Source organism: Molothrus ater, chromosome 1 (assembly GCF_012460135.2).
Source record: "Molothrus ater isolate BHLD 08-10-18 breed brown headed cowbird chromosome 1, BPBGC_Mater_1.1, whole genome shotgun sequence".
Taxonomy (NCBI): Eukaryota; Metazoa; Chordata; class Aves; order Passeriformes; family Icteridae; genus Molothrus; species Molothrus ater.
In genome coordinates this window covers 64,107,030-64,128,673 of record NC_050478.2, presented here as the reverse complement: position 1 = coordinate 64,128,673, position 21,644 = coordinate 64,107,030, and the positions used below count along the sequence as shown (strand labels likewise).

General features: G+C 41.1%; 1 protein-coding gene across 1 annotated transcript; it reads right to left on the bottom strand.

Annotated features, from left to right (window-relative positions):
* Window positions 1–578: 578 nt before the first annotated feature.
* MYLIP (myosin regulatory light chain interacting protein) lies at window positions 579–16,086 on the bottom strand. Its single transcript, XM_036378703.2, has 7 exons — window positions 15,888–16,086; window positions 14,692–14,882; window positions 5,617–5,802; window positions 4,676–4,873; window positions 4,170–4,334; window positions 2,318–2,738; window positions 579–1,973 (listed from the first exon to the last, which is right to left on the bottom strand). Exons 1-7 carry the CDS (start codon window positions 15,972–15,974, stop codon window positions 1,884–1,886), a joined length of 1,338 nt encoding a protein of 445 aa, XP_036234596.1. The 5' UTR covers window positions 15,975–16,086; the 3' UTR covers window positions 579–1,883.
* Between the last annotated feature and the right edge of the window lie 5,558 nt (window positions 16,087–21,644).

Sequence of the window (21,644 nt, the reverse complement as noted above, 5' to 3'; positions counted from 1 at the left end):
AAAGGTTTGCTCAAGTACCACTGTATGCTGGTACAATAGCTGGACAGAGTCTTCTCTGAGCACACTTGTATACCCACTCCTTCCTTTTCATTGCACAGCACAGCCCTGGAAGTGCTGAAGCACCATTTCTCCAACAATGTAAAAGGAGTTAGCAAGTCTGAATAGCTCCAATCAAAACATTGACACCAACACATCTGTAATCAAAAACTTGCTAGACAGGGCTACTGAAACTCCAAGCCTCTACTCTCAAGCTGCATTTTTAAATTTCTCTCATTCCCCTGTAATACACCTCCAGGTATATTGCCCCAGATTTGGGGCAATTTATTGTAGAAAATATTCTTCACAAGGTCAATTTGGAAGGCTATGCTACAGTTTGAATGTGTCAGCTGTTTTAAAGTTCACTGTCTGTAACAAATGTCAATTTTCTTCCCTCCTTTGCATGCACTTGAGAAAACCTCATTACCTCAAACGTGACAAAATATTCAAGACTCTAAACATGAAAATACTGCATTGTGTTTTCAGTTCAGTAATGCCTCAGATGAATATCAGAAGAAAATCAGTCATAGCAATAACACAAAGATTTTTAAAGTCCTTTATTAATCTGAATATAAAAAAGACAGAAGTTGCCTACAATATAGGACAAAGCTCTTGCTTCATGAGGAAACAAAATTTTCTTTACAAAGTGAAAAAATAAATACCCTCTTAGAGTAAGGTTTATATGCTAATGTGTCATAAAAAAGTAGAGTTTTAATATTTTGACAAAATGTCTGTGCAAAGAAACAGATGCATAAACACACATTACTGCTACATTAAGGCAATATGAAAAGTATAGTCAGAGAATTTCAGTAAAGTGACAGTGTACTTTTCTAGCTTTGATTAAGCCAGTATTGCACCCAAACATGATCTCCAGTTCTCTCTGTACCCTGGAGAAGACACTAGGAAACCAGAGCCCAAAATGCCCAAGTAGGGGGGGTGGAAATCAAAAACATTTTATTGGGTAAGTAATTTCCTGCTAAAGATGCTAACTGAAGAAAGCATTTAAAATGATACAAAACCCTTAAAGATTACTGGTGCATGTTTAATAGCTTAAAATCAGTCTCCAAAAATAAAGCCAACTTGAAGAGCAGTTGCCTGCAGCTTCCAAGACACCACCAGCCAGAAGTGGACTGTGGTAAAATTGGGAGTACCCTGCCCACTGAGAGCTGTGAATGAACTGCCATAGCAGTGCTTCCACAGGACACTGGCAACCACAAGACTTTCCTGACCCACCCTCAATACTTGAAGATTAACAATCTTGTCCTCCCTTTCCAAAGCTATTCCCTCAGAATTGATTTCTATGTAATAGAATTCTGAGTTAAGCACAGCTGCTTAGTGAAGCCTTGTAACTTCAGTTTAAGAACTAATTTTTTAAAAAGAGATCTCTCCTCTTACAAGCAGTTTACTAAAAGCAGAAGCTATGAGCCTTACTAAACTGGTATGTGTAAAAGCAAGTCTTACTATTAAAATAAACAGTGCAACTGTACTAAAAAGGATTTAGAGCATGTAAAAGAAAAGGCTGTGTTGCTTTTGCCAGGTACATCTGCATGTGTCCACCACACTTCTCCAGGGTTACCGAGCTTAATGGCAACACTGCCGTGCTACAAACTTATGGATCATTCTTTAAAGAACATGAATCAATTACACTTCTACTCTCAGAGAATGTCCCAAACCATTTAGGACATGCTGAACAAAAAATATTTATGTTAAAAAATGCAGTATTTTTTTTTTTTTTGCTTCTGATCGTGGATAGGTGCCAGAGTGATTGCCTTCTTCACAATCAATGGTAGCATTTCTTATTAGTGCAGTTTGAAGAGTACATGATGCATTTGAAGTGTGTACGTAGATCATATCACAGTCAGATTGAGAAGACTGGTGTGGGTTGGCAAGTACACGTGCTGGACATGCTCTACACGAGATCTGCAAACAGGACACGACTGGAAATAAAAAACATTGGGAAATTAGTTTACTTTGTATTTTGGGAGTCTCTGCACTTCCTGGAGACTTTACATACACAGTAATAGCATTTTTTCCATCATCCCATATTTAAGACAGGGTATGGCTGGAAGCATGCAGCTCATTCTTAGCCTCACCACAAATTACATTAGCACATCATTTAGACAGAATGCTCTCTGAAATTAGTTTGCCACAAAAAAATTTTAGTAGTTTTACTAGAACATCAACACAAACATATTAATCCATGACCATCAAATATAAAAAAAAAAAAAAAACAACTTTCCACACAAAATAGTAACTCATAACTTAATAGCGCTGCATTTACCTGTAACTGGGAAGCACAGGACTTGCAGCAAACTGTGTGGCCACAGGGACAAAAGGTTGAATTTATCTCTTCTTCACAACACACCATGCAAAGCATGGACTCCTTCAGCTTGCGCAGCTTCTCTTGCAGGGCTTTTGTTTGTTGGCAGCTGAGACCCTCACAGTTGTCACAGTTCATGCTGCTTTCTGAAGACTTAAGAGGGGAACTTGGTGGGGTTTGATCACTTCTTGAAACAAGATCCACAATGCCAGCATTATAAAGAGCTCGCCTTGCATGATCATAAACTTCTTTTGATGTTCTTTTAATATCAAAGACGTATTTTTTACCAAGATTAATGTTTTCATTCAGAAATAGAGATGCTAGGTGACCCTTTAAGTCTCGACTATACTGCATCATGACAGCACTGGTGACAGTGTCACACCTATAAAGCAACAGGACAAATGCAAACTTGGTCAGTTAATACCAATAGAACAATCCTACAGTAATTTGTTCCCAAAGTGGAAGTAACAGCACTGAAATTAAAGCAAATTAAACCATCTGAGGTAATATTTAAGCTCTTGAATGATCTTTGCATGAAAATTCTCCTTTGAAAAGTGTAAAATGGAAAGTGACAATTACTTTACATCTTCAAAATGTGCAGTGTCTGGTAAAATGGAGTCAGCCTATGAAAGGGACTTAAAAGAATTATGCTAACAAAAAGCAAACAGTTGCTTAATCCATAGTTCAGCCTGGCAACACCTTTTTGCATGGCATTTCCAAATGTTGCCCTAAAGAATTCCAATTAGGAGTCTTTGGCTCTCAATTTTTATCATAGAGTCAAGTAATGTTTTTAACCCAATTTCCACCCAGTACCTTATATGCTAGTATTATGCCATTCTGAAGGGAACCAGTGTAAATGGAGTATAGAGAATTAAGGCATTTGTATTTGCCACTGTGCATTTCAGCTACCCTAATCATGCTTGTCACCTATTTCAGTGATCTAGCTGAATCTTCAGAAGCCTATTAAGGCATATCACTTCTCTAGGCAACACAGGAAGGAAAACACAAACAGATCAGGACTACAGCCTCACAGGGCCCAAGGTCCAAGATCTAAGCTTATAGCCAAATAGTATTGCCAAACTAAAATTCTGCTTAAATTAAAATCAAACTGCAAAGGACAGAAAACTGTAAGCAGATACAAAGATCAAGAAGTAATTGAAATTAGGATGTGGTAGTTAATTTTAAGAAAATACTGCTAAGTGTGTTTGAAAGCTAGTCTTACTGATCAGTGTTGGACACCACATAGGAATGAAAGGGGGTTGAAAAGTTGCCCACCAACATATGAGTATAGCACCCCACCCTCAAAGAACAACAGGACAGAGACAGTGGATAGCTGCTGGCCTGGAGCAAAATCCTGAGCATGTGAGCAAGGACAGAGGAACTGTAAGAAGGTTTGAATATATGGGATGGGAAGGTGGCATACAGATAACCTAACAAATGAAGGAGACAAATAAAGGATCTACACATTCTGAATGACCAGATCTTCCCCACTGCTCTCATTCTCTCTCTTACATAGGAACAAAAAATGTATGTGTTCCTTATTAAGTACCAAGGAACATAAAAAGTTCATACTCTGAAATGCTGTTATTCACAGTGGGAAACTTTTGCTTATTTTTCTTGTTAGTCCCACCCCACAAAATGGAAAGTAGCAAAAACCTGTTCAGCTTCTGGACTTAAGAGGAAAAGAGAGGCTGCAAAGACAATGGAATTTTGGAGACTATTTCCAAAGTGCAGTTAGACTGCTGACTGCTTAAGCACTTAGATCAAACACTGGAGAAGAGCAGCAGCACATGACTCTAGGGGCAATACTGACCTGTAAAATGCATGTGTCTCTGTAATTGCTCTGTAGAGTCCACTTGCTGCCCTTGTACTGATCATCTTAAACAAGAGAACCACACTATTACCAGACTCCTTGGTAACAGTCAGATATACATTCTTTCCAGACTGAGTTGCCATTTGAACAACAGGATAAGCAATCCTATAAATTAATGTCAGAAAAAGAAAGGTTATTTAGTTGTTAAGGATTAGGGCATTTTCCACAAACTATTACAGTGCATTTTTATCAGAAGTTACAATGATTTCTGATGGTAGTCAGCAATACTGATTAAAGATGCTGGCTCAAAAATATATATATAAAAATCAAGATTATTAAGGTCACTTCTTTATCTTAATTACAAGCAGGTACTGCCCTCAGACCCTACATCCCAATAGTCACTTCTAGTCATTCTCAGAGCCGTTTTGTGTATTTATGTGAAAACTAGGGGTGTGCTCCATGTTTTTGAAAAATTGATCATGCAAACAGTTCCAGGAAACACATACCTGTTGATTGGACTGAAGTCATCTTTGCAGATGGATATGCCTTCAGGTCCAACACCAATAAGGAGTTTTTGTCCTTCACTATCTCTCACTGAGTGCCACTCTACCCCATAGTTCTCCAGTGTTGTAACAATCTGTAGAATCTGGTATTCAGCAGATGCTTGACTTAGACCTTCTAGCTCCTTGTGCTTTGTAATAATGCTGTTGATAAAAAGATTAAGGATAGGTGAAATAATTCAAGCATCTGCTGTTACTGTCAGCAGCTTTAACATGGGTTTTTAGATGACCTAGTTAAAGAGATTAGTAAATGCTCCTGACCTGCTTTATCTGGCTATAGATTTCCAGCAATTATGAACTGGAAATTGTTGAGAATTACCAAAACATCCTAAGAATGTCAAGGAGAAAATATTGTGCATTTGCTTAGAAATGAAAAAGCTATATGTAATCAAAGTTTTCCAAATAACACCACCAGCCCCAACATATTTCCCTGAGCTACCACTAAGTTTATAGTTAAAGAAAACACTACAGAAAAGTATGACACACAATGTTTCCTGATATTCAGGAGCTATGAAGATGTTTCAGAATTCTGTTTACTTTTCAGAGTAAGGGTACTGAGCCAAATAAATTCCTTCATTCACAAGTACAGGTCTAAGACAGACTTACAATTTAAATACCCTGCTCCAGATACTTAAATATATCTGTATTTCCTCACCTACCAGAGTATTCCTAAGAAAAAACCAACCGACCAGCCAAAAAAATCACCTCATAACTGAGTTTAAAAATTTACCTGAATCAGAACATCAAACCTTCAGGTTGGAGATTTTGAACTCCAAAGCTATTACTGTAAAATTATTCATTTACACTATATCACCAGCAATTAAATGCATAACAAAATCTTCTGCTGTTGGTCTCCAAAAAGGAAACTAGATCATTGTGCTTTTTACCTCTCCAAAATGGTAGTGGTGAGCTCTTTTGCACACAACTCCTCATAATTGTACTTGGCAGTGTTCTGGTTATAATCTCCAAACTTCATCTGTGCCAACAATGCACTAAGTTCAATTGCATGCTCTGAAGAACACTGAAGATTACCAGCAAGAAGATCTTCTTTTATATGCAAGAAAAACATATGCCTGCAACACAATCAGAAACATTTGCTCACACAAAGTGTTACATGATATCTGTAATCAAGACATGTAACAAGTAACATCTCAGCTGTTTGGTAATCAAGAATTTGCAATGAATGCACCAAGGAGATGAAGCCTGGCATGAGGCAAAGAAAAGGGCCTCCATCTTATTCATTACTTACTCTTAAACATGAAGCTACAACTGAAGGTGGCATCTAAAATCACTACTAAAAGAAAAGAGCACTTCACCATCATCCTGAATATCTCAAGAATAAGAACTGCTTTAACTCCTAAGGCCACTTAGTAATTTCAATTTAGTGAGTAAAGTATCAATGAAAGATTTAAATTCGTCTCCCATGTTTACATTTTTGTTGTGATTTACAAGTTATTCTTCATTTCACAAAAGCAAATTTGGGAAAAGCATCTGAAAATATTCACACTTCTGTTATGCAAGAGGGGAAGCCATACTCTCTCTGCACACTGGAAATGCCCCTGCCACTACAGCCATGGTGTTTTTGCCAACAACAGGATTAACAGAGTAACTTGAAATACCTGAAAAGGCATTGGGGAATGAAATAGAAAAACAGCTATGGTGTAAGCTTTTGTCAGACCAACCTTTGCACTAGAGACCAAGACAGGTTTGACAGCTTGTTGAAAACTCAAAAAGCTGCTCTTAATTATCTAATAGGTTACTTGACAGACAAATCAACATTTTCACCAACATTAACAGCAGCATGTCATAATCCCCTATGGGTTGGCCTAACTTCTATAGATCATCCTTGTTTTCCTTCAGGGGACACAATATAAATTTTTTATCATTTAAGGCTCAATGTATGTATGGAAGCCAGATGGAGTATGTATCACAGAGTTATGTATCACAGAAAAAAATCTTTCAATAAATGAAGCCTAGCACCCACAGGGATGTGTCTTGGCTTCCACAGGAACACGACATTTACTCTTCTAAAATGAAGTCAAATCTACTTTTAAGAAAAGCTTTACTGAAGCTCTGTATTTAGCCTCTCATCACTGAAGTTGAAGATGCTAATAAGTGATGAGCTTTCCTTCCAACTGGTATTTTGAACCTTAAATATATTCTGTTGTAGCATTCTATAATTCCTCTGTACAACAAGGCAAATAGGACTTTTTCAGAATTATGAGCAAATACAGAACTCACAAAAGTTGAGTTCTTTCTTAGCTCTACTGGTAAATGTTGCAACTGAGAAAATACCAGCCCAAAAGAAGCCTCATATCCACAATTTTTTGAATCGGGACAAAACAGATTTGGTATTAAATTATCCTGTAAGCTTTCCTACAGTCCACTTCCTGCAAGGATTCACAGCTCCAACACTTCCCCTTGCAAACCATTTGTCATGCTACAGCATCATGCAAGTTGTGATACAAGTGCTTCATCGCATCACTCTCAAGTCTAAACATCAACCCACACCCTTCAGCAGTTCTAGAGGGGGGTCTGGTGAAAGCCAATGTCCTCACACTGTGCAGGACACAACTTTGAGTGACAAGGGGACCAGACCTTCAGACAAAGTTGTGTCCACTGTCAGCAAGTTATTCCTTCTTTAGGCTTTTTTTTTTGAGAGGGAGTCAAACCTCTGCTCCCATGTGTTTCTCCTACCTTGCAGAGTCACAGCTTTTTGAGCTTGGGCCCAGGAGGGCATATCTGTGGCCTTTTAAGATTATTTAGTTGTACAGACTCATTTTTGTGCTCAGCGCATAAATTTAAAGAATTCAGTATAAATTAGGAAAACACTAGAGCCAAAATAAATTAAAATAGTAGGCCTTTCCCTAACTCTAATCAACATTTCATAAAATAAACAGCTTCTCATGCACTCTTGATCCTCTGACAATTCTAGAACAGGATTTCCAGTCATTTTAAGTACTAATTAAACAATTTCAAAGAAAGATCAGACATTTTTTTCTCATTAGCTAAAACACATTTACAACTACCACACCCAAAATATTGCATCTTCAGGGTTTTTTTCATATGACAGCACTGACTACACAGGGTAAAGTCAAGAGTTCTCCTCTTGCTGGGAAGAGTTTATTGACACCTCAAGGGGAGCTGGAAACCAAAATATTGCTCCTGCAAATACAGATGAATTACAGAAACAGATACAGCAGATGCATGGCTTGTCACATTCCATTACTACAAAGCCAGTAATGGCACAGGAAGACAAATGGGTTTAAAGCACAATGTGAAGTAGCCTCACATCAGCTAATGTGCAGTAACTTCCCTTAACTGGCTCACATCACATAAGGGAAAACATCCCACAAATACTCAGCTACTTTGCAATTTTTTGATAAGTAGAACAAACAGCACATATAAAGGACGGTTATTGCAAAGTAACTAGCTATGCAAATTCAGTCCATCTGCACCTAAATAACCTAAACTGCACCCATAACAGGACAGTGAATGACTTCACACTGACCTGTTAGAGCAGATGGCCTGAACCAAAGGCAGCACAGAATTTGCTACCTGAACTTTTTTTATGTGTGTGTGTGTGTGTTGGTGGGATTGTTTGTTTGTTCTTGGAGGTTTTTTGTTTGTTTAGACTCTAAGTGTGTTTGATGAAGAAAAGGCATTTATCTAGAAACTGAAAGACAGTGAGGGTTACGAACATATCAGAAAAAGTGGTTTAGATTAGCCCATCCTGCTGCAGAGTGCACTCCTTCAAAGTTATACTAATACTGACTGTAAAATCATTCCTCTTCAAAGGTCTAAAACATGACACTAGCCATAATCTGATAACAAACACAGACTTAATTGCTTTTAACACTAAACTAAACAAAGTCTTTTGATCCTTAAAGAAAAAGACCTAAGAATGTGATTTTATTGCTGAATACAGTCAAGCAAAACTAAAGCATCAGGATCCTTGATGCAGTTCCTTATCTAATTCTGCAAATTCTAAAGGACCCATTAGACTGTCTTGTAGAAAACCTGCTTTTATCACAGATACTATTAGTTACAAGAAAGGATTTTGTAAGTTTTTGTAAATTAGACTGTGACCTAATCACTTCATACACAATCCACCATCCTGTCTCTCTTTTGGAACCTTTAGATATGATTAAAAAAAATTAAGACTTTTCTCACCTCTGAAGATAATCAGGTTGTACAGTAAAAAAGATAGATTTTTTCCAAGGAATTATTTCAGCACTAATATTTTAGACTTAAAGGAGTTCTTACCTAGCAAGTTTTAGAACAATGAGCTGTTAAAACGAAAAACTAGACTGTTTTTACATTCCCTAAAGGTTGCATTTCCAGCATTGCTGGTAGAAAATCTAAAGTTTGTCCACCATATAAGAAACGAAATGTTTTTGTTTCTGCATCATTCACACTTCAGTTGCACTTGATACATTAATATTACATGTTACAAATTTGAGAAGTGAAGTCAGACCAAAGGTATGCCTGACTGTTCCTACCCCCCGCCCCCCGCCCCAACAATCCCTTAGCACATTCTGCAGCTTTTTACTACCCTCGCCAAGGGTTCATTTAGTCTTTAAATCTCCACAACTCTGAACTTTGCCCATCAACTGTTGTGACTCCTAGTCATCCTAACACCTGCCAGACATGTTGGGACATTGATCAACCAGTGGCAACTTTAAGGACAAACAGAACTTCCCGTGGCACTTATAGCCCAAGTTCTCCATACGTGACAGCATCAGCACAAAAGACTGTGTGTAACCCAAAATAGCCTTTTCTGCCCCTCTGAACCCCATGCTACCTAGACATACCTGTGCATTCAATTGTGGAACATTTTCCTCTGAGTTTGGCAGCTCAAAACACTACGTAAGCATACTGACTAGAGGGCAACACGTTAAGTTTGCCAAAGCTACACTCCCATCAGTCACTGCCCAGACAGATTTCTTCCTTTCCAAAAGAACAAAGGGCAGCTTTACAATTAGAACAAGACCAGATTTTCTTCAAGCACTAGCTACACTGGTGATTTTATATTCATTTTGCATCCTTATTTTTGGATCCATGTTCTGCATATAATTTAAGATTTATGTACATACAAAACAGTAAAATCAAATGTGGTGTGATTAATGTATTGCAGTTGGATGTAAATAATTTGATACAAAAACTGTAGAAAGGGGAGGCTGCAAGATTTCAGCAGATGGTCCATTTCACAAAAATGTATAGCTATCAAACCAAAGCCACATACCCAGATATCAATCGCATTAATTGCTTTTTGCCTCCCTCTGAAGCAATTTATGCAAGCTGACAATACTGAATACTGCTACCAGAAACAGACATCAGTACTTCACTACAATGGAATTCCAAGAGGGGGCAAATCACCTAGATAGTGTTCATCCAAATGAACTGGCAGTAACAACTCCACAAAAAAATACTATAAAAAGTACATGTAACACAAGATCATATTTTCTTTTGTAACTCATTGAAGACAATTATGTGCATTAGGAATCAAGGCTCTGAACTACTACTAGTAGTTTCTACTAATATTTTTTAATCAAGACAAGGGAAACAGAGCAAATAGGTAGCTAAAAAATTTAAGCTCTAAATTTAACTGTCAGTGGAGGAAGTGACAAACCCCAATCCTTTACCAAAGAGGTGTCTGCATATGACTAATGACCTCTAGAAGCATAGCCAAAAGACCTCATTCTCTTGCCAGACTACTACTGGCAAGAATCTTGGCATACCTCCCAAGGAACTACCTGTTCTCTTTGGGGTTGATGCTCTTTCCTACTGTGCAGTACATTTACTGCTCTGTAGTCTAAAATCAAAATTAAGAGGGATGATTATTCTCCCTAAAAATATATTGATAAAGATTTCTAAATCTATAGAAAATAGAACAATTCTGTTTTTAAAAGCAGACAAGGCCACCCTACCTTAAAAAAGGCAATGTTTTTCTCTTTCTTTATGCTCCTCATTATCTATGTTCTTCATTGCTCATAACAGACTGGATAAAAGGTTACCACCAGCAATTAACTCTGACTTAGACAAACAGATCCATTAAACTCACCCCAGTGTCAATCACACACGCTTTGATGGCCTTGTAACAAAGGTCACACCACTGCTGCGCTGGCTACCTAATGTTATAGGACAAAAAGCAAGAAAACCATCCTGTTGCATGTATCTGACTCCTCAACAGATCTAAAGCCACTCTTATTTTTAACTAGTTCATCAATACAACTGGACAAAATACAGCAAAAATTGTACTTTGAAAGTATAATTCAAATACTGGCAAACATCACACAACTTTTTAACAACCTCAAAAACAATAATTGCCACTTTCAAGGTTGGCAAAACACAGCTCTTTTGAACGCTTCATGATACTATATGGCTCGCTAGAATTTAACATATTTGTAGCTTACATGTGAACATTTGACTTTCAGTCGTGCTACACAAGACAAATAATGCTAAATTTAAAACCTAACCCCATCATTCTCCCAGACTGCTGCCGGGCACCATGAGTACAAGTTTCCAGACTCCTGTGCTCCACGTTCCACAGCAGCCTGTGGCCGATGCCCGGAGCTCTCTGCCCAGGGCAGGGGTTGCGGTATCTCAAACCAGAGCAGGGCTCCCGGGCCGTGGCCACTCCCGCTCCCTGCCCCCGGACACCCGCACCGCTCCTGGGCACCTCCTCCGGCCCCACCCCCGGCAAAAAGTCTCCTGAAAATTCCGATTAGCGAAGTATAATCCTTTCTCTAAGCCCCAGCTCCTTACTTCAATTCAACACTTCCCAACATCTGATACATGAACCACACAACAGTCATTCAGTAAAGGAGTGAAAAGTAGGTTTGCTTTTTTTCCACCCCTAACTGTTGCACGACCTATCAAAGAAATACAAAACAGTGAAAATGAACAAGACACAAGCCAGAGTTATGATCTCGATCTTGGGCCATCACATGTGTCTTTAAGCAAAGAGGTAACAATCCTTTTCAAGCCAGTGTGATTTTCCATGCTAAAGAAAACTTATAGCTAGCTCTTCAAACTCCTCTAAAGCAGCACACTCTTCACATCTCAGACTTGTCTGTAAATCTCTGACAGAAGCAGATTAAATTTGAATGACATTCTTGCACTGAAGCACTTTTATTCCACTGAAAACAAGTCTAAACTATCAAATCTTGTGGTGCAGTTCAGTACCAGGTAGTCAAATAAAAAACCTAAAAGTTGAGATCCAAAGAAGAATAAACTGCTTTTAACCCTGTTGTAAAAAAAGTGCAGTAGAAAGGGTTTCTCCACACACTTCTCAGATTCCCAAAACACTTAGTGAACGTGGTTTGTTGCCACAGTGGTCAGAGGTAAAAAATTATAACCTGCTCTGTCTTTGTGCTCTGTAGCAAGAAGGCTGCCTTGTACAAGAATATTAAAATTGGCTGCAATCTTCCTCTGGGCTGATAAAGATAACAGAAGCAGAGGCAGACGTTCTGTTTCCAGATCAGCTTTCACAGCATGTAGAAACCTGAACATTAAATTGCTACAAAGAAACATACACCTGAGTTTTAAACTCCAGTGCAAGGCAAGGGTCTCCAATGAAGCACTGACACTGGGGTTGGCAAAGGTTCCTAAGTATACAGAAAAAAACCTCTGCTTTTTCATTCAGTCATAACGCTTGCCATTATAATCATGATGAAGCACATCAAAATTTAGAATTACTTGCAGCTTCTCAGATTTCAAAAGCGGTCTCAACATGCATCTAATTTATATGTAAAAACAGGATCAGAAGCTGCAAGCAAAAGACTGGAAAACTTCCCCAGCGTTCTTCACACACGGGACCATAAGGCAACAGCTCTGCCAGAAACACCCATACATCAAATATGGACACAACAGCTAAAGGAAACTAAGGATACCCATCACTTTCTCATCAAGACTTTGCAGATAAAGATAAAACAATGTGTCAGTTTTAACTGTACAGCTAATCCTTGCAATTCTATGATATACTTATTGATTTTTAAGTTTGGCAACAGGTTTACAAGTTTTTAATCTTCTCCTTCATGTTTACACACAAACTAAGAATGAATTCACATTTACATGCATATGTAAATCCTCAAGCAGACCTAAGTAGGAAAAAAAGCCGCTCTACTAAAACTCAGTGTCAACAATCCAGGAGAATAGACATTTACCACAGGCACTGGAATTCTAGGCCTGCTACATGTGGACTACTGGGCTTACACAACTAAAAGGCAGTTATTACAACTTGACATAAAACTTGTATTTGGTTTTAATATATCTCTTCTGGTGCCTAAGCCCGGGTTAATTTTTAAATTGTTTGTTAAAAATATTAGTTTCAGAACAGTCTTAACACATAAAAGAAAACTTGCCCCACCTACATCCTTTTAAGTCATCTTTACAGTGCAGAAATACTTGCTGCTTTGATGTAGGTGTATAAACTCTTACATTTTAGCTACACAAGCCAGTATTTGAGGCCCTTGGGGCATGTTTCACCAGTTCAACCTCTCTACTAACTTCCACCTCCTGCCAGGTCTTGCACTGACAGTGTTGAAGGCAGGAACACAGACATCTGTAAAAGCCTTGTGAAGTTGAACAAGCATTCATCAATGATAGCATAAAAATGCCACTTGGAGGTATCCTCAGATTTTCACCCTGATTTGCTTTGTGAGCAGAGACACATCTGACATGCTCAGAGTAATCTCTTCCGCCTCATCAGGTATGAAATTGTGTGGCTCCTTTTGTTCAACTCAAATCCCATTTGTTATTTGATTTTACACTTAACCAAGAATATTTAAATAAGAGTTTATTTAAGGAAATATACTCCACCATATGCCATGGATAGCAGAAAATATTTCCTAAATAAAGTCTATCAGAACTGGAATTCAGTTTAAATGCATTTGCCTAACTGAAACTATTATCCAGGACAACCACGGTCTACCACCACAGCATTCTGAAAACTTCAACCATATTGATGAGCTGGAACTACTGTCCCCCAAAAGCCTCCCCTACACATTAGATCAAAAAATAAATTCAAAACCTTTTTCCTATGAAATAAACATCAAATCAGAATGTCAGCCTCTGACCAAGTTCTTTAGACATTCTGTGCAAAGGCACCATGTTGTACTCATGGTCTTAATTCTGAAAGTACTAAGTTAATGATTCTGAGAGTAACAAGTTCAGGTGACTAGTGAAAATGGGTTTTGGCATTATCATACAGACACTAGATTTCAATTGGTCCCATTCATATTAACTGTACTATCCAAAACTAACAGGAAAAAGTAGTTGGAAGGTCAGCATTAAATACACACAGTGTACAGCATTCTTTAAAGATAATTTCATTGCAATTCATGTAGTAATCAAACTCAAGGAGTAAAAGCAAGTGTTCCCTACTAATTTTAGATGACTATTCCTTCTGATTTAATAACAGTAGGACAATTTAGTTAAGAGGACTTGCCACAGAAGCAGCCAGACAGCTGTTTCTTTTGTAGCCTCTAAGGGCCTGTAGCTATATGAAAGTTAATGTAACATAATACCAGACTAAAAGGAATTCAGCAAGTTTTTTTGCACTGTGGGAGGAATTATTTCCTGCCTTTCTGTACTAGTGGTTCAGAATGACCTAGAGTAACACCACAGAACAGAGGTTACTATCGGACACAAAAATACCATATAAAAAGTTTGCTAATGTAACTTAGTTTCTTCCAGTTCCAGCACTAAGTGCTCAAAAAATTACACTCATTGCTTACTGGCAGCTACACGAAGCTTAATGTTGCCAATTTAATTAAATTTTTTCTTAAAAAAAAAAGCAATAAACTTCAAAAACACTAAGATTTTAAAACTACATAGAAAAGTCAAGCAAAATTACCATATGATAAAAAAATAAAACCCAGCATGTAATTAGTTTTGTAAGTTACAGAAATTGGAAACAAAATATTAAATTAAATGTGCTTACAACCATATTTACTCACCTTGTCTGTTCCTGTAAGATAAGATGTGGCTCAACAAAAAACTTGACTCTCAGTTTCAATCGATAAGGGGCTAAACCATCCATCTGCTGGGAGATCCTGTTCCTCAAATTCAGCCATAGATTCTCCCCTTTGCTGCCAGTGAACTGCAGTCCAAAATAATCAACTTCTATAATCCCCAACCTTCTGCAAACCTGAAAGAATAAGATTCTTTACAATCAGGCTACATGACAATGAAAAGTAACATCTGAAGTGGTCTTTTAGACTGCTCACTTAAAACGCACACACAAAATCCTGCTGTTAGCATCTTCATACAAAGGCTTAATCACTCGGATTTTAGGTTGCATACAAAACAGCTCAGAAAAAAACACCAGGCATGAACTAGGAATTTCTCCACTAGCCAAAATACACAGGGGCTTCCACGGTCAAATTTCACCCTCAGGACAGACACTTCAGAGGGTCAGCGGATTTCCACAAGAGAAGACTATCTGCTCCTCAACATCGTAGCCAACAGCACTTGCTGGGCAAGGAGGAGTGACGAAGTACAGTCACCCACAAGTTTTATTTAGGTGCCAGCAGCAGACCGGACTGTCCGTCTGTCTCCCCCCAGCATCCCCACGGCAGCCACCGCAGACACAGCCAGGCGGTGGTGACGGAAAGGCGAGAATGCACCTGGACGGCGGCTCCAGCCCGCTCGGCCCCGGATGGAGAGGGTTGGATGCAGTGGGTGCTACATCCCCCGCCTGTGGCCCCACTCCTGTCCCCTCCCGGGGACGCTTCCAGCGGGATTCAGCGGCGAGGCCCGGGCCTGCGCTTCCCACGGGAGAGGGGCTGGAGAGCCCCGTGGCGTGGGATGCAGCACCTTCTGCATTCAACATGGAGAAAGGGTTGGGAAAAAAAAAAAGAAAAAAACGGAAAATAAAAATGAGAAACCAAAACCGTAAGAGAAGCGGGGAGACGGCGGCGCTCCCCGCCCCCACCGCCGCGGCCGCCCCCGCACGGCCCAGCCCCGCGCCACCGCCGCCCCTCGCCTGGCGCCCGGGCCCCGCCGCGGTGAGAGGGCGGCGGGCTGCCAGGGGAGCCGTGCGGCCGCCGGGCACCAGGGCTCGGCGCTGCCCCGTGGTCGCCGCTGCGCCCGTCACAGCCCTCGCCCCGAGCGCTGGCGCCCGGCGGGCGGGCGGCGGGGAAAAGCCCCTCACCTGGTTGAGGCAGTCCTCGCCGTTGGCTTTCGCCTCTACCTCCACCTCCATCACCACCGCGTCCGGCCTGGTCACATAGCACAGCATGGTTGGGGACAGCCGGTTCCGCTGCTGCCGCCACGGACACCCGGAGCGGCCGCTGCCGCCACGGGCTGAGCCCCGCACGCGTCGCCCGCCGCCGCCCACACCCGGACCCCGGCAACACCCGTCCCGTGCCCCTCGCCGCCTGCGGGCCGCCAGCGCCGCTCCCTCCTTATGTACCCTCTGCTGCCCCGCCCCGCCCGGGCCCGCACCTGCAGACCAATCAGAGGACGCCTCTCATGGCTGCGGGCCGCCGCCGCCGCCAATCAGTGCCGCCACGGCCGCGCGGGCCTGTGTTGTGCTCGCTCTCTGGCGCCCCCCGCCGTGCCCGCAGGGTCGCGGGGCGCGCTGGGGCCGCTGGCGGGGCTCCCTCAGCCTCCTTCAGCCCCCCTCAGCCCCCCTCAGCCCCCGTCAGCCTTGCTCAGCCCCCCTCAGCACCCCTCACCCTCCCTCAACCTCCCTCAGCTGCCACGGCCCGGAGCTGCTCACCCTGGCATTGTGTCCACTTAAATGAAAGCAAGGTGTGCTCTTCCAAGTGCAGGTGGGGACCAAGCCTGCTGGGCAGGGACAATCTGTGATCCATGTGAGAAGAGGGCAGCCATGGGCTGTATGACAACCAAATACTGCCTTCACAGGATCACAGGATTGGTTAGGTTAGAAAAGACCTTTGAGATCGTTGAGTCCCACCTATGATGCACCATGTCAACTACTAGACTATGGCACTGAGTGTCATGTTGAGTCCTTCCTGCAAACACCTGCGGGGGCAGTGTCTCCACCACCTCTCTGGACAGCCCATTCCAATGTCTAATCCCCTTTTCTGTGAATAAATTATTTCTCATTTCCAAACTAAACTTCCCCTGGTGCAGCTTGAGACTATGTCCTCTTGTCCCATTGCTGGTTGGTATAAGAGGCTGCTCCCCACCTGGCTACACCCTCCTTTCAGGGCACTGTAGAAAGCGATAAAGTCCCCCTGAGCTCTGGCTCATGTCTCAGCTTTCAAACACTCCTTTTTTGTTAAATGCAAGATAAAATTCAAATTGATGTTCTCATTCCCATACTCTCTTTGGCCTCTTCAAGTCTGTGTTATGAAGAATGCAAAACCCTGAGGAAGATGGAAATTTGAAGAATGACCAGTCAAGCTCTGTCACGGCCTCCATGCACCACCATGCCAAGGGATGCTGGAGATTTTACACTCGTTAGACTCTGTAGACATGAATCTCATAGGTGATTCCTAACCAGGGGAAGAACACTTGCTCCAGGCAAGCCCTTGGAATTATGTGTTTGTCAAGCATACAAAGTGCATAAAGTGGTTTATGGCTGCTTTAACAATGTAAATTGAAACAACAGGGAGGACTAAGTACAAAATGCACGCTGTGTGTGTTGCCCAAGAGAAGTGTAGATCAAAGACATACTGAGCAGTGCAGTGGTGAGGAACAAGTAGGCTGTCACCAGGCAGAAGACTGTAAGATATTTCAGCTTTTTCTCTCAGGCAGTGCCCAAAGGGTTGCAGCGGGCACTTGTCACACGAGCTGTCTCCTGTGTGCAAACAAAGTAGCTGAACAAGTAGCTGTGACAGGAAATGGGGATCTGGAAATAGAGTGAAGTATAATAGGAAGAAGAACAAACCACAGCACTAATGCAAGGTCACCACAGGGCTGAATATTAGCTTGTTCACATGTGTATGGGTCACTTGCTTCTGTTTCACAATTTCTGCTTTGCTTGTCAGGGTTGCTAGTATTTTCCATTTTTAACAAAAAATAAAAAAAAAAGCTCAGAACTGATGCTTATTCTGCTGGGAACTCTTGTACACAAGGTATATGGAGCTTGATCCATTTTGTTCATGTGAACTCTAGAAGACCTCTCAGTTCTGAACCAGGCAGAACAGTAGGAGACAAATAAGGGTCAGGACACAAGATGTCAAACCTGAGTGGTGCTACATTTCACCTGCACACTTCCTACCTCAGATTTTCCTGCTCAGGTCTAGAGTGTTTAATTTGAAGAACTTACAGTCTTAAAGGACAAGATTCATAGAGTGGAGGGTTGAAAAAGGGAAGTAATATGAAAGAAAGATGAACAAAATTGCGAAATTAATTGCATCTCGACTCTGTGATTTTCTGATGGAAAAAACCCAAACTCTTTTGGAAAGGCTTAATTATAAGGGGATTAGCTACTAACACAAAATTACAAAGTATTTTAGTATGGGGAAAAAGCCTGTAGTTCCCACTTCTTGTTTATTTTTTGTTGGAGTGGATGCAGGAAATTAGATTTTGGTTCTATTTTAGTTTTACTTCTACATATTGTGGTGTTGTGGTATTTTGTGTCATTTTGATTTTCCAGTCATAATCAAAAAAGTCCTAGATGTGTTATGAAGAAACACCAAAACTGCCACAATGACTCATGCCATTAGTGCTCTGATATCCTCTCCCTGACAGTAGCTCATATCAGATGTCACAGAAGAAGGTGCAAAAATGTTTGTACAATTGTGAGATAATAATGTGCTTGTATATTTTCTCTAACACTAAACAGTTAAAGCTGGCCTATACCTGATAGATGAGCCTTTACTTTTTTATACATTTTTCTTGTGTGGCAGAAATCAGTTCACTTTATGCTGGGCGTTGTCCAGACAAAGAGAAACTTACCCTTTCTCTATGTATTAATATCCATCCTGTGTTTTCCTTTTATCTGACTTAATGTAAATGCGGGTGTTCTTATTATGTCTGTAAAAGAGTTATCCTGCTTTGAAATCTGCTAAACTGTAAGCCACAAAAATAGCTTGTGGCAGTAAGTTGCGTAGATTGGTTAAGCCCTGTGTAAAACAAGCATTTTTTTTTTGAGGGTGTAATCTGGACACTGCTGTCACAGAAATACATTTCACTTTGCAGTCTCTCTGTGATATTTTATTCATGCCGTACAGAAGAGAGTAAAGGACCAAGCCCTGTCTTTGCACACAGGAGACAGCTCGTGTGACAAGTGCCCGCTGCAGCCCTTTGGGCACTGTCTGAGAGAAAAAGCAGAAATATCTTACAGTCTTCTGCCTGGTGTCTTTGATAAATTATCAACACTCAGTGAGCTACACTGTCAAACTGCTCATAGCATGGATGTTCACCTTTTGTGTATCATAAAAGAGCAATGTTTATCAACATGTCATCTCAGTGCTGTATTTCACAAAATGATGTGTGCTGTATGACATAGATCTCTATGGTGGGTCAGCCTTTTGCTGTGGTGTCAGTTTGAGCATAAGTGATTCACCTTATATACATTTATGTATTTACATTTCTTTGCCTAACACTGGTTGATCATTTTTGCTAAATGTAATCTATCTATAAGGTTAATTATTTGTCACATCCTGCTTCAAATATAGTGCCTCCTTGTCTTTGACACTTGAATGGAAATCCTGTGAAAAGCCTAATTGCTAGGAGAAGGGAAATAATGATTTCTAGACCTTTGAATTTAGTTCTCATCATGACAAGATTGACCATAGTTTCCAAACAACACTCATGCCTCTTGTACAGATTTTTATTCTCAAGGCTTCCCAGGTGGTTTCCTCCAACCTATTGTCATGATACTCCATCTTGTGAGGAATTCAGTAGCATGGCTGTGGTCTCTTTACCCAGACATTTATGCAAGATCTTAGAAAAGATCCTCAGTTGTTGCTTATTGTCCATGGTGTTGACTATGATCAAGTTCAGGATTTATTGCCACAGAAAGCCAGGGTAAAAGGTTCAAAATGCTCAGTTGCTGCTGGTGCTCAGGATGAGGCTTCATCAAGTATTTAGAAGTTCCTATCATTTATCTTTGCTGATCTTTGCTGTTCATTTGTGGCAGTCACATTAAAGGCATGAATGAAGTGCTCAGCTCTTGGTGCCAAAGGTGTGCTCTGCTGACTGAGGGAGACAATAACCCAGACAAATGATGAGCTTCTGTAGGCCTACATAGAAGAGGCCTGCCCCTCTCTAGGAAAGCTAAGCACCAACAGACTTCTTACAGTGCTGGTGGTGTGTGGTGTCTTTTGTACTAGCAAGAATGAATGGCTGCATGAGAAAGTATTTCTAATTGGAATCCCAGTTTGTTGTAGTTGAGACAGTCATAATACAAAACAACACTCCATTTTCAGAAGGCTTCAAACCCAGTTTTATTACAGCATGCATGCTTTGTATACATTCTTACAAAACTCATAAGTTTACACTTTACTCATTGGTTAGGAAAGACAAACAAAGTGCTTATTGGAATAGACAGTTACAAGTTTCTCTTATTTATCCTTCTTTCTTTCTTGGTTTCTATGTCAACAACCTTGGTAGAGAATTCTTTCAGGGGTAAACATGGATCCTCTTATCAAACTTCTCTCTGGCTCACAGAAGTTGCTGTAAAACCTCTTCCACATCAGTTTATATAACAATCACAAGCAGTATGATGATGTAGATTCTGGGTTTCTGTTTCCCTACTTTTGTCCTTGGTATATGCTCTCCTGTTCTTATTTGTTGTTGTCTAACTTTTTCTGGCTTAAATAAGAGATATTAGGTAGGTTTAAATACTAACAGGGTTTGTTAGGCTACTGACAGATTGATTGGTTGCCACCACAGGAGAGTCGTGAAAGGCCCATCTTTGCAAGCCCAAAGGAGCACAGTGGCAATGGCAGATAACAAAGCAAAGTAAGGACTAAGGGGAAAGGACACCCTCTCTGGTCCCCTCCCAGGGCTGGCCCAGAAGAGGCTCAGCCATGGTATCCAGGTATGAAATCTATCCATCCATCTATGTGGGATGGGAAGCAGCTTTCCAGGTTACTAAGGGGACATGCTAGCTGGAGTTGTGGGACACATAACATGGTGCAGGGCAAGAGCTTCTGGGGATTGCACAGAATTCATCACAGGTATTCAGAGGAGAAATCAAAAGCAGGACAAGGTAGAGGTTTAAGAGATTGGGTCACTAACAAGTGTGGAATAAGGGAATAAACAGGTTCAGCTGTGTGGAGAGTTGTCTGGTTGTGCTGTGCCCTGCTCCTGACCAGCACAATCTGTCTTCTCTCTTCAATAATTCCACCTTCAACTGCTTTCCAATAAGGGACTCTTTATTCCCTATGTATATGGGGGTTGATGAGGTTGTTTGTGGTGCAGCAGCTGGTGCAATTGTGGGGGCAGGGATGGGTTTGGAGATCTCTGAGGGCCACCTCTGGGTGGGGAATGGCTGCTGGTGTCTAGGGGCAAGAGCACAGGAAGGGGACTACAGGGACCAGGGAATTCCCCAACAGCTCTGGGTGTATGTGTGTGATGAGGGTTTGTACCAGCAGCAGGAGTGGGGCTGTGGCTTTGAGAGCTTGTACATCCAGGTGGCAGTAAACGGGGAGACCAGGATCCAGGAGCAGCTGCTGGACACACCAAAGTCTTCTGCTGGAAGGCTCCATCTTGTAGCTGTGTATATATACTGCCAGTTAAGGGCCTCTGTCCTCCTCAGCTAGAGCAGACAGCAGGATGAGGCTGGTGGTGCTGTCAGTGTTGGTGTGAGCGATCTGTGTGTCTTTACGCAATCTGTACGGCCAGCAGTGTATATATGTGTATTTTGTGCCGTATGCATGTGCTCTGTGTGTGTCAGCTGGGAATACATGTTCAGCCTCATTACAGTTTAGAGGATGTGGAGTGGCAGCAGTCTTGCCTCTGTCAGGCTGCTGAAATAGGTATTTTC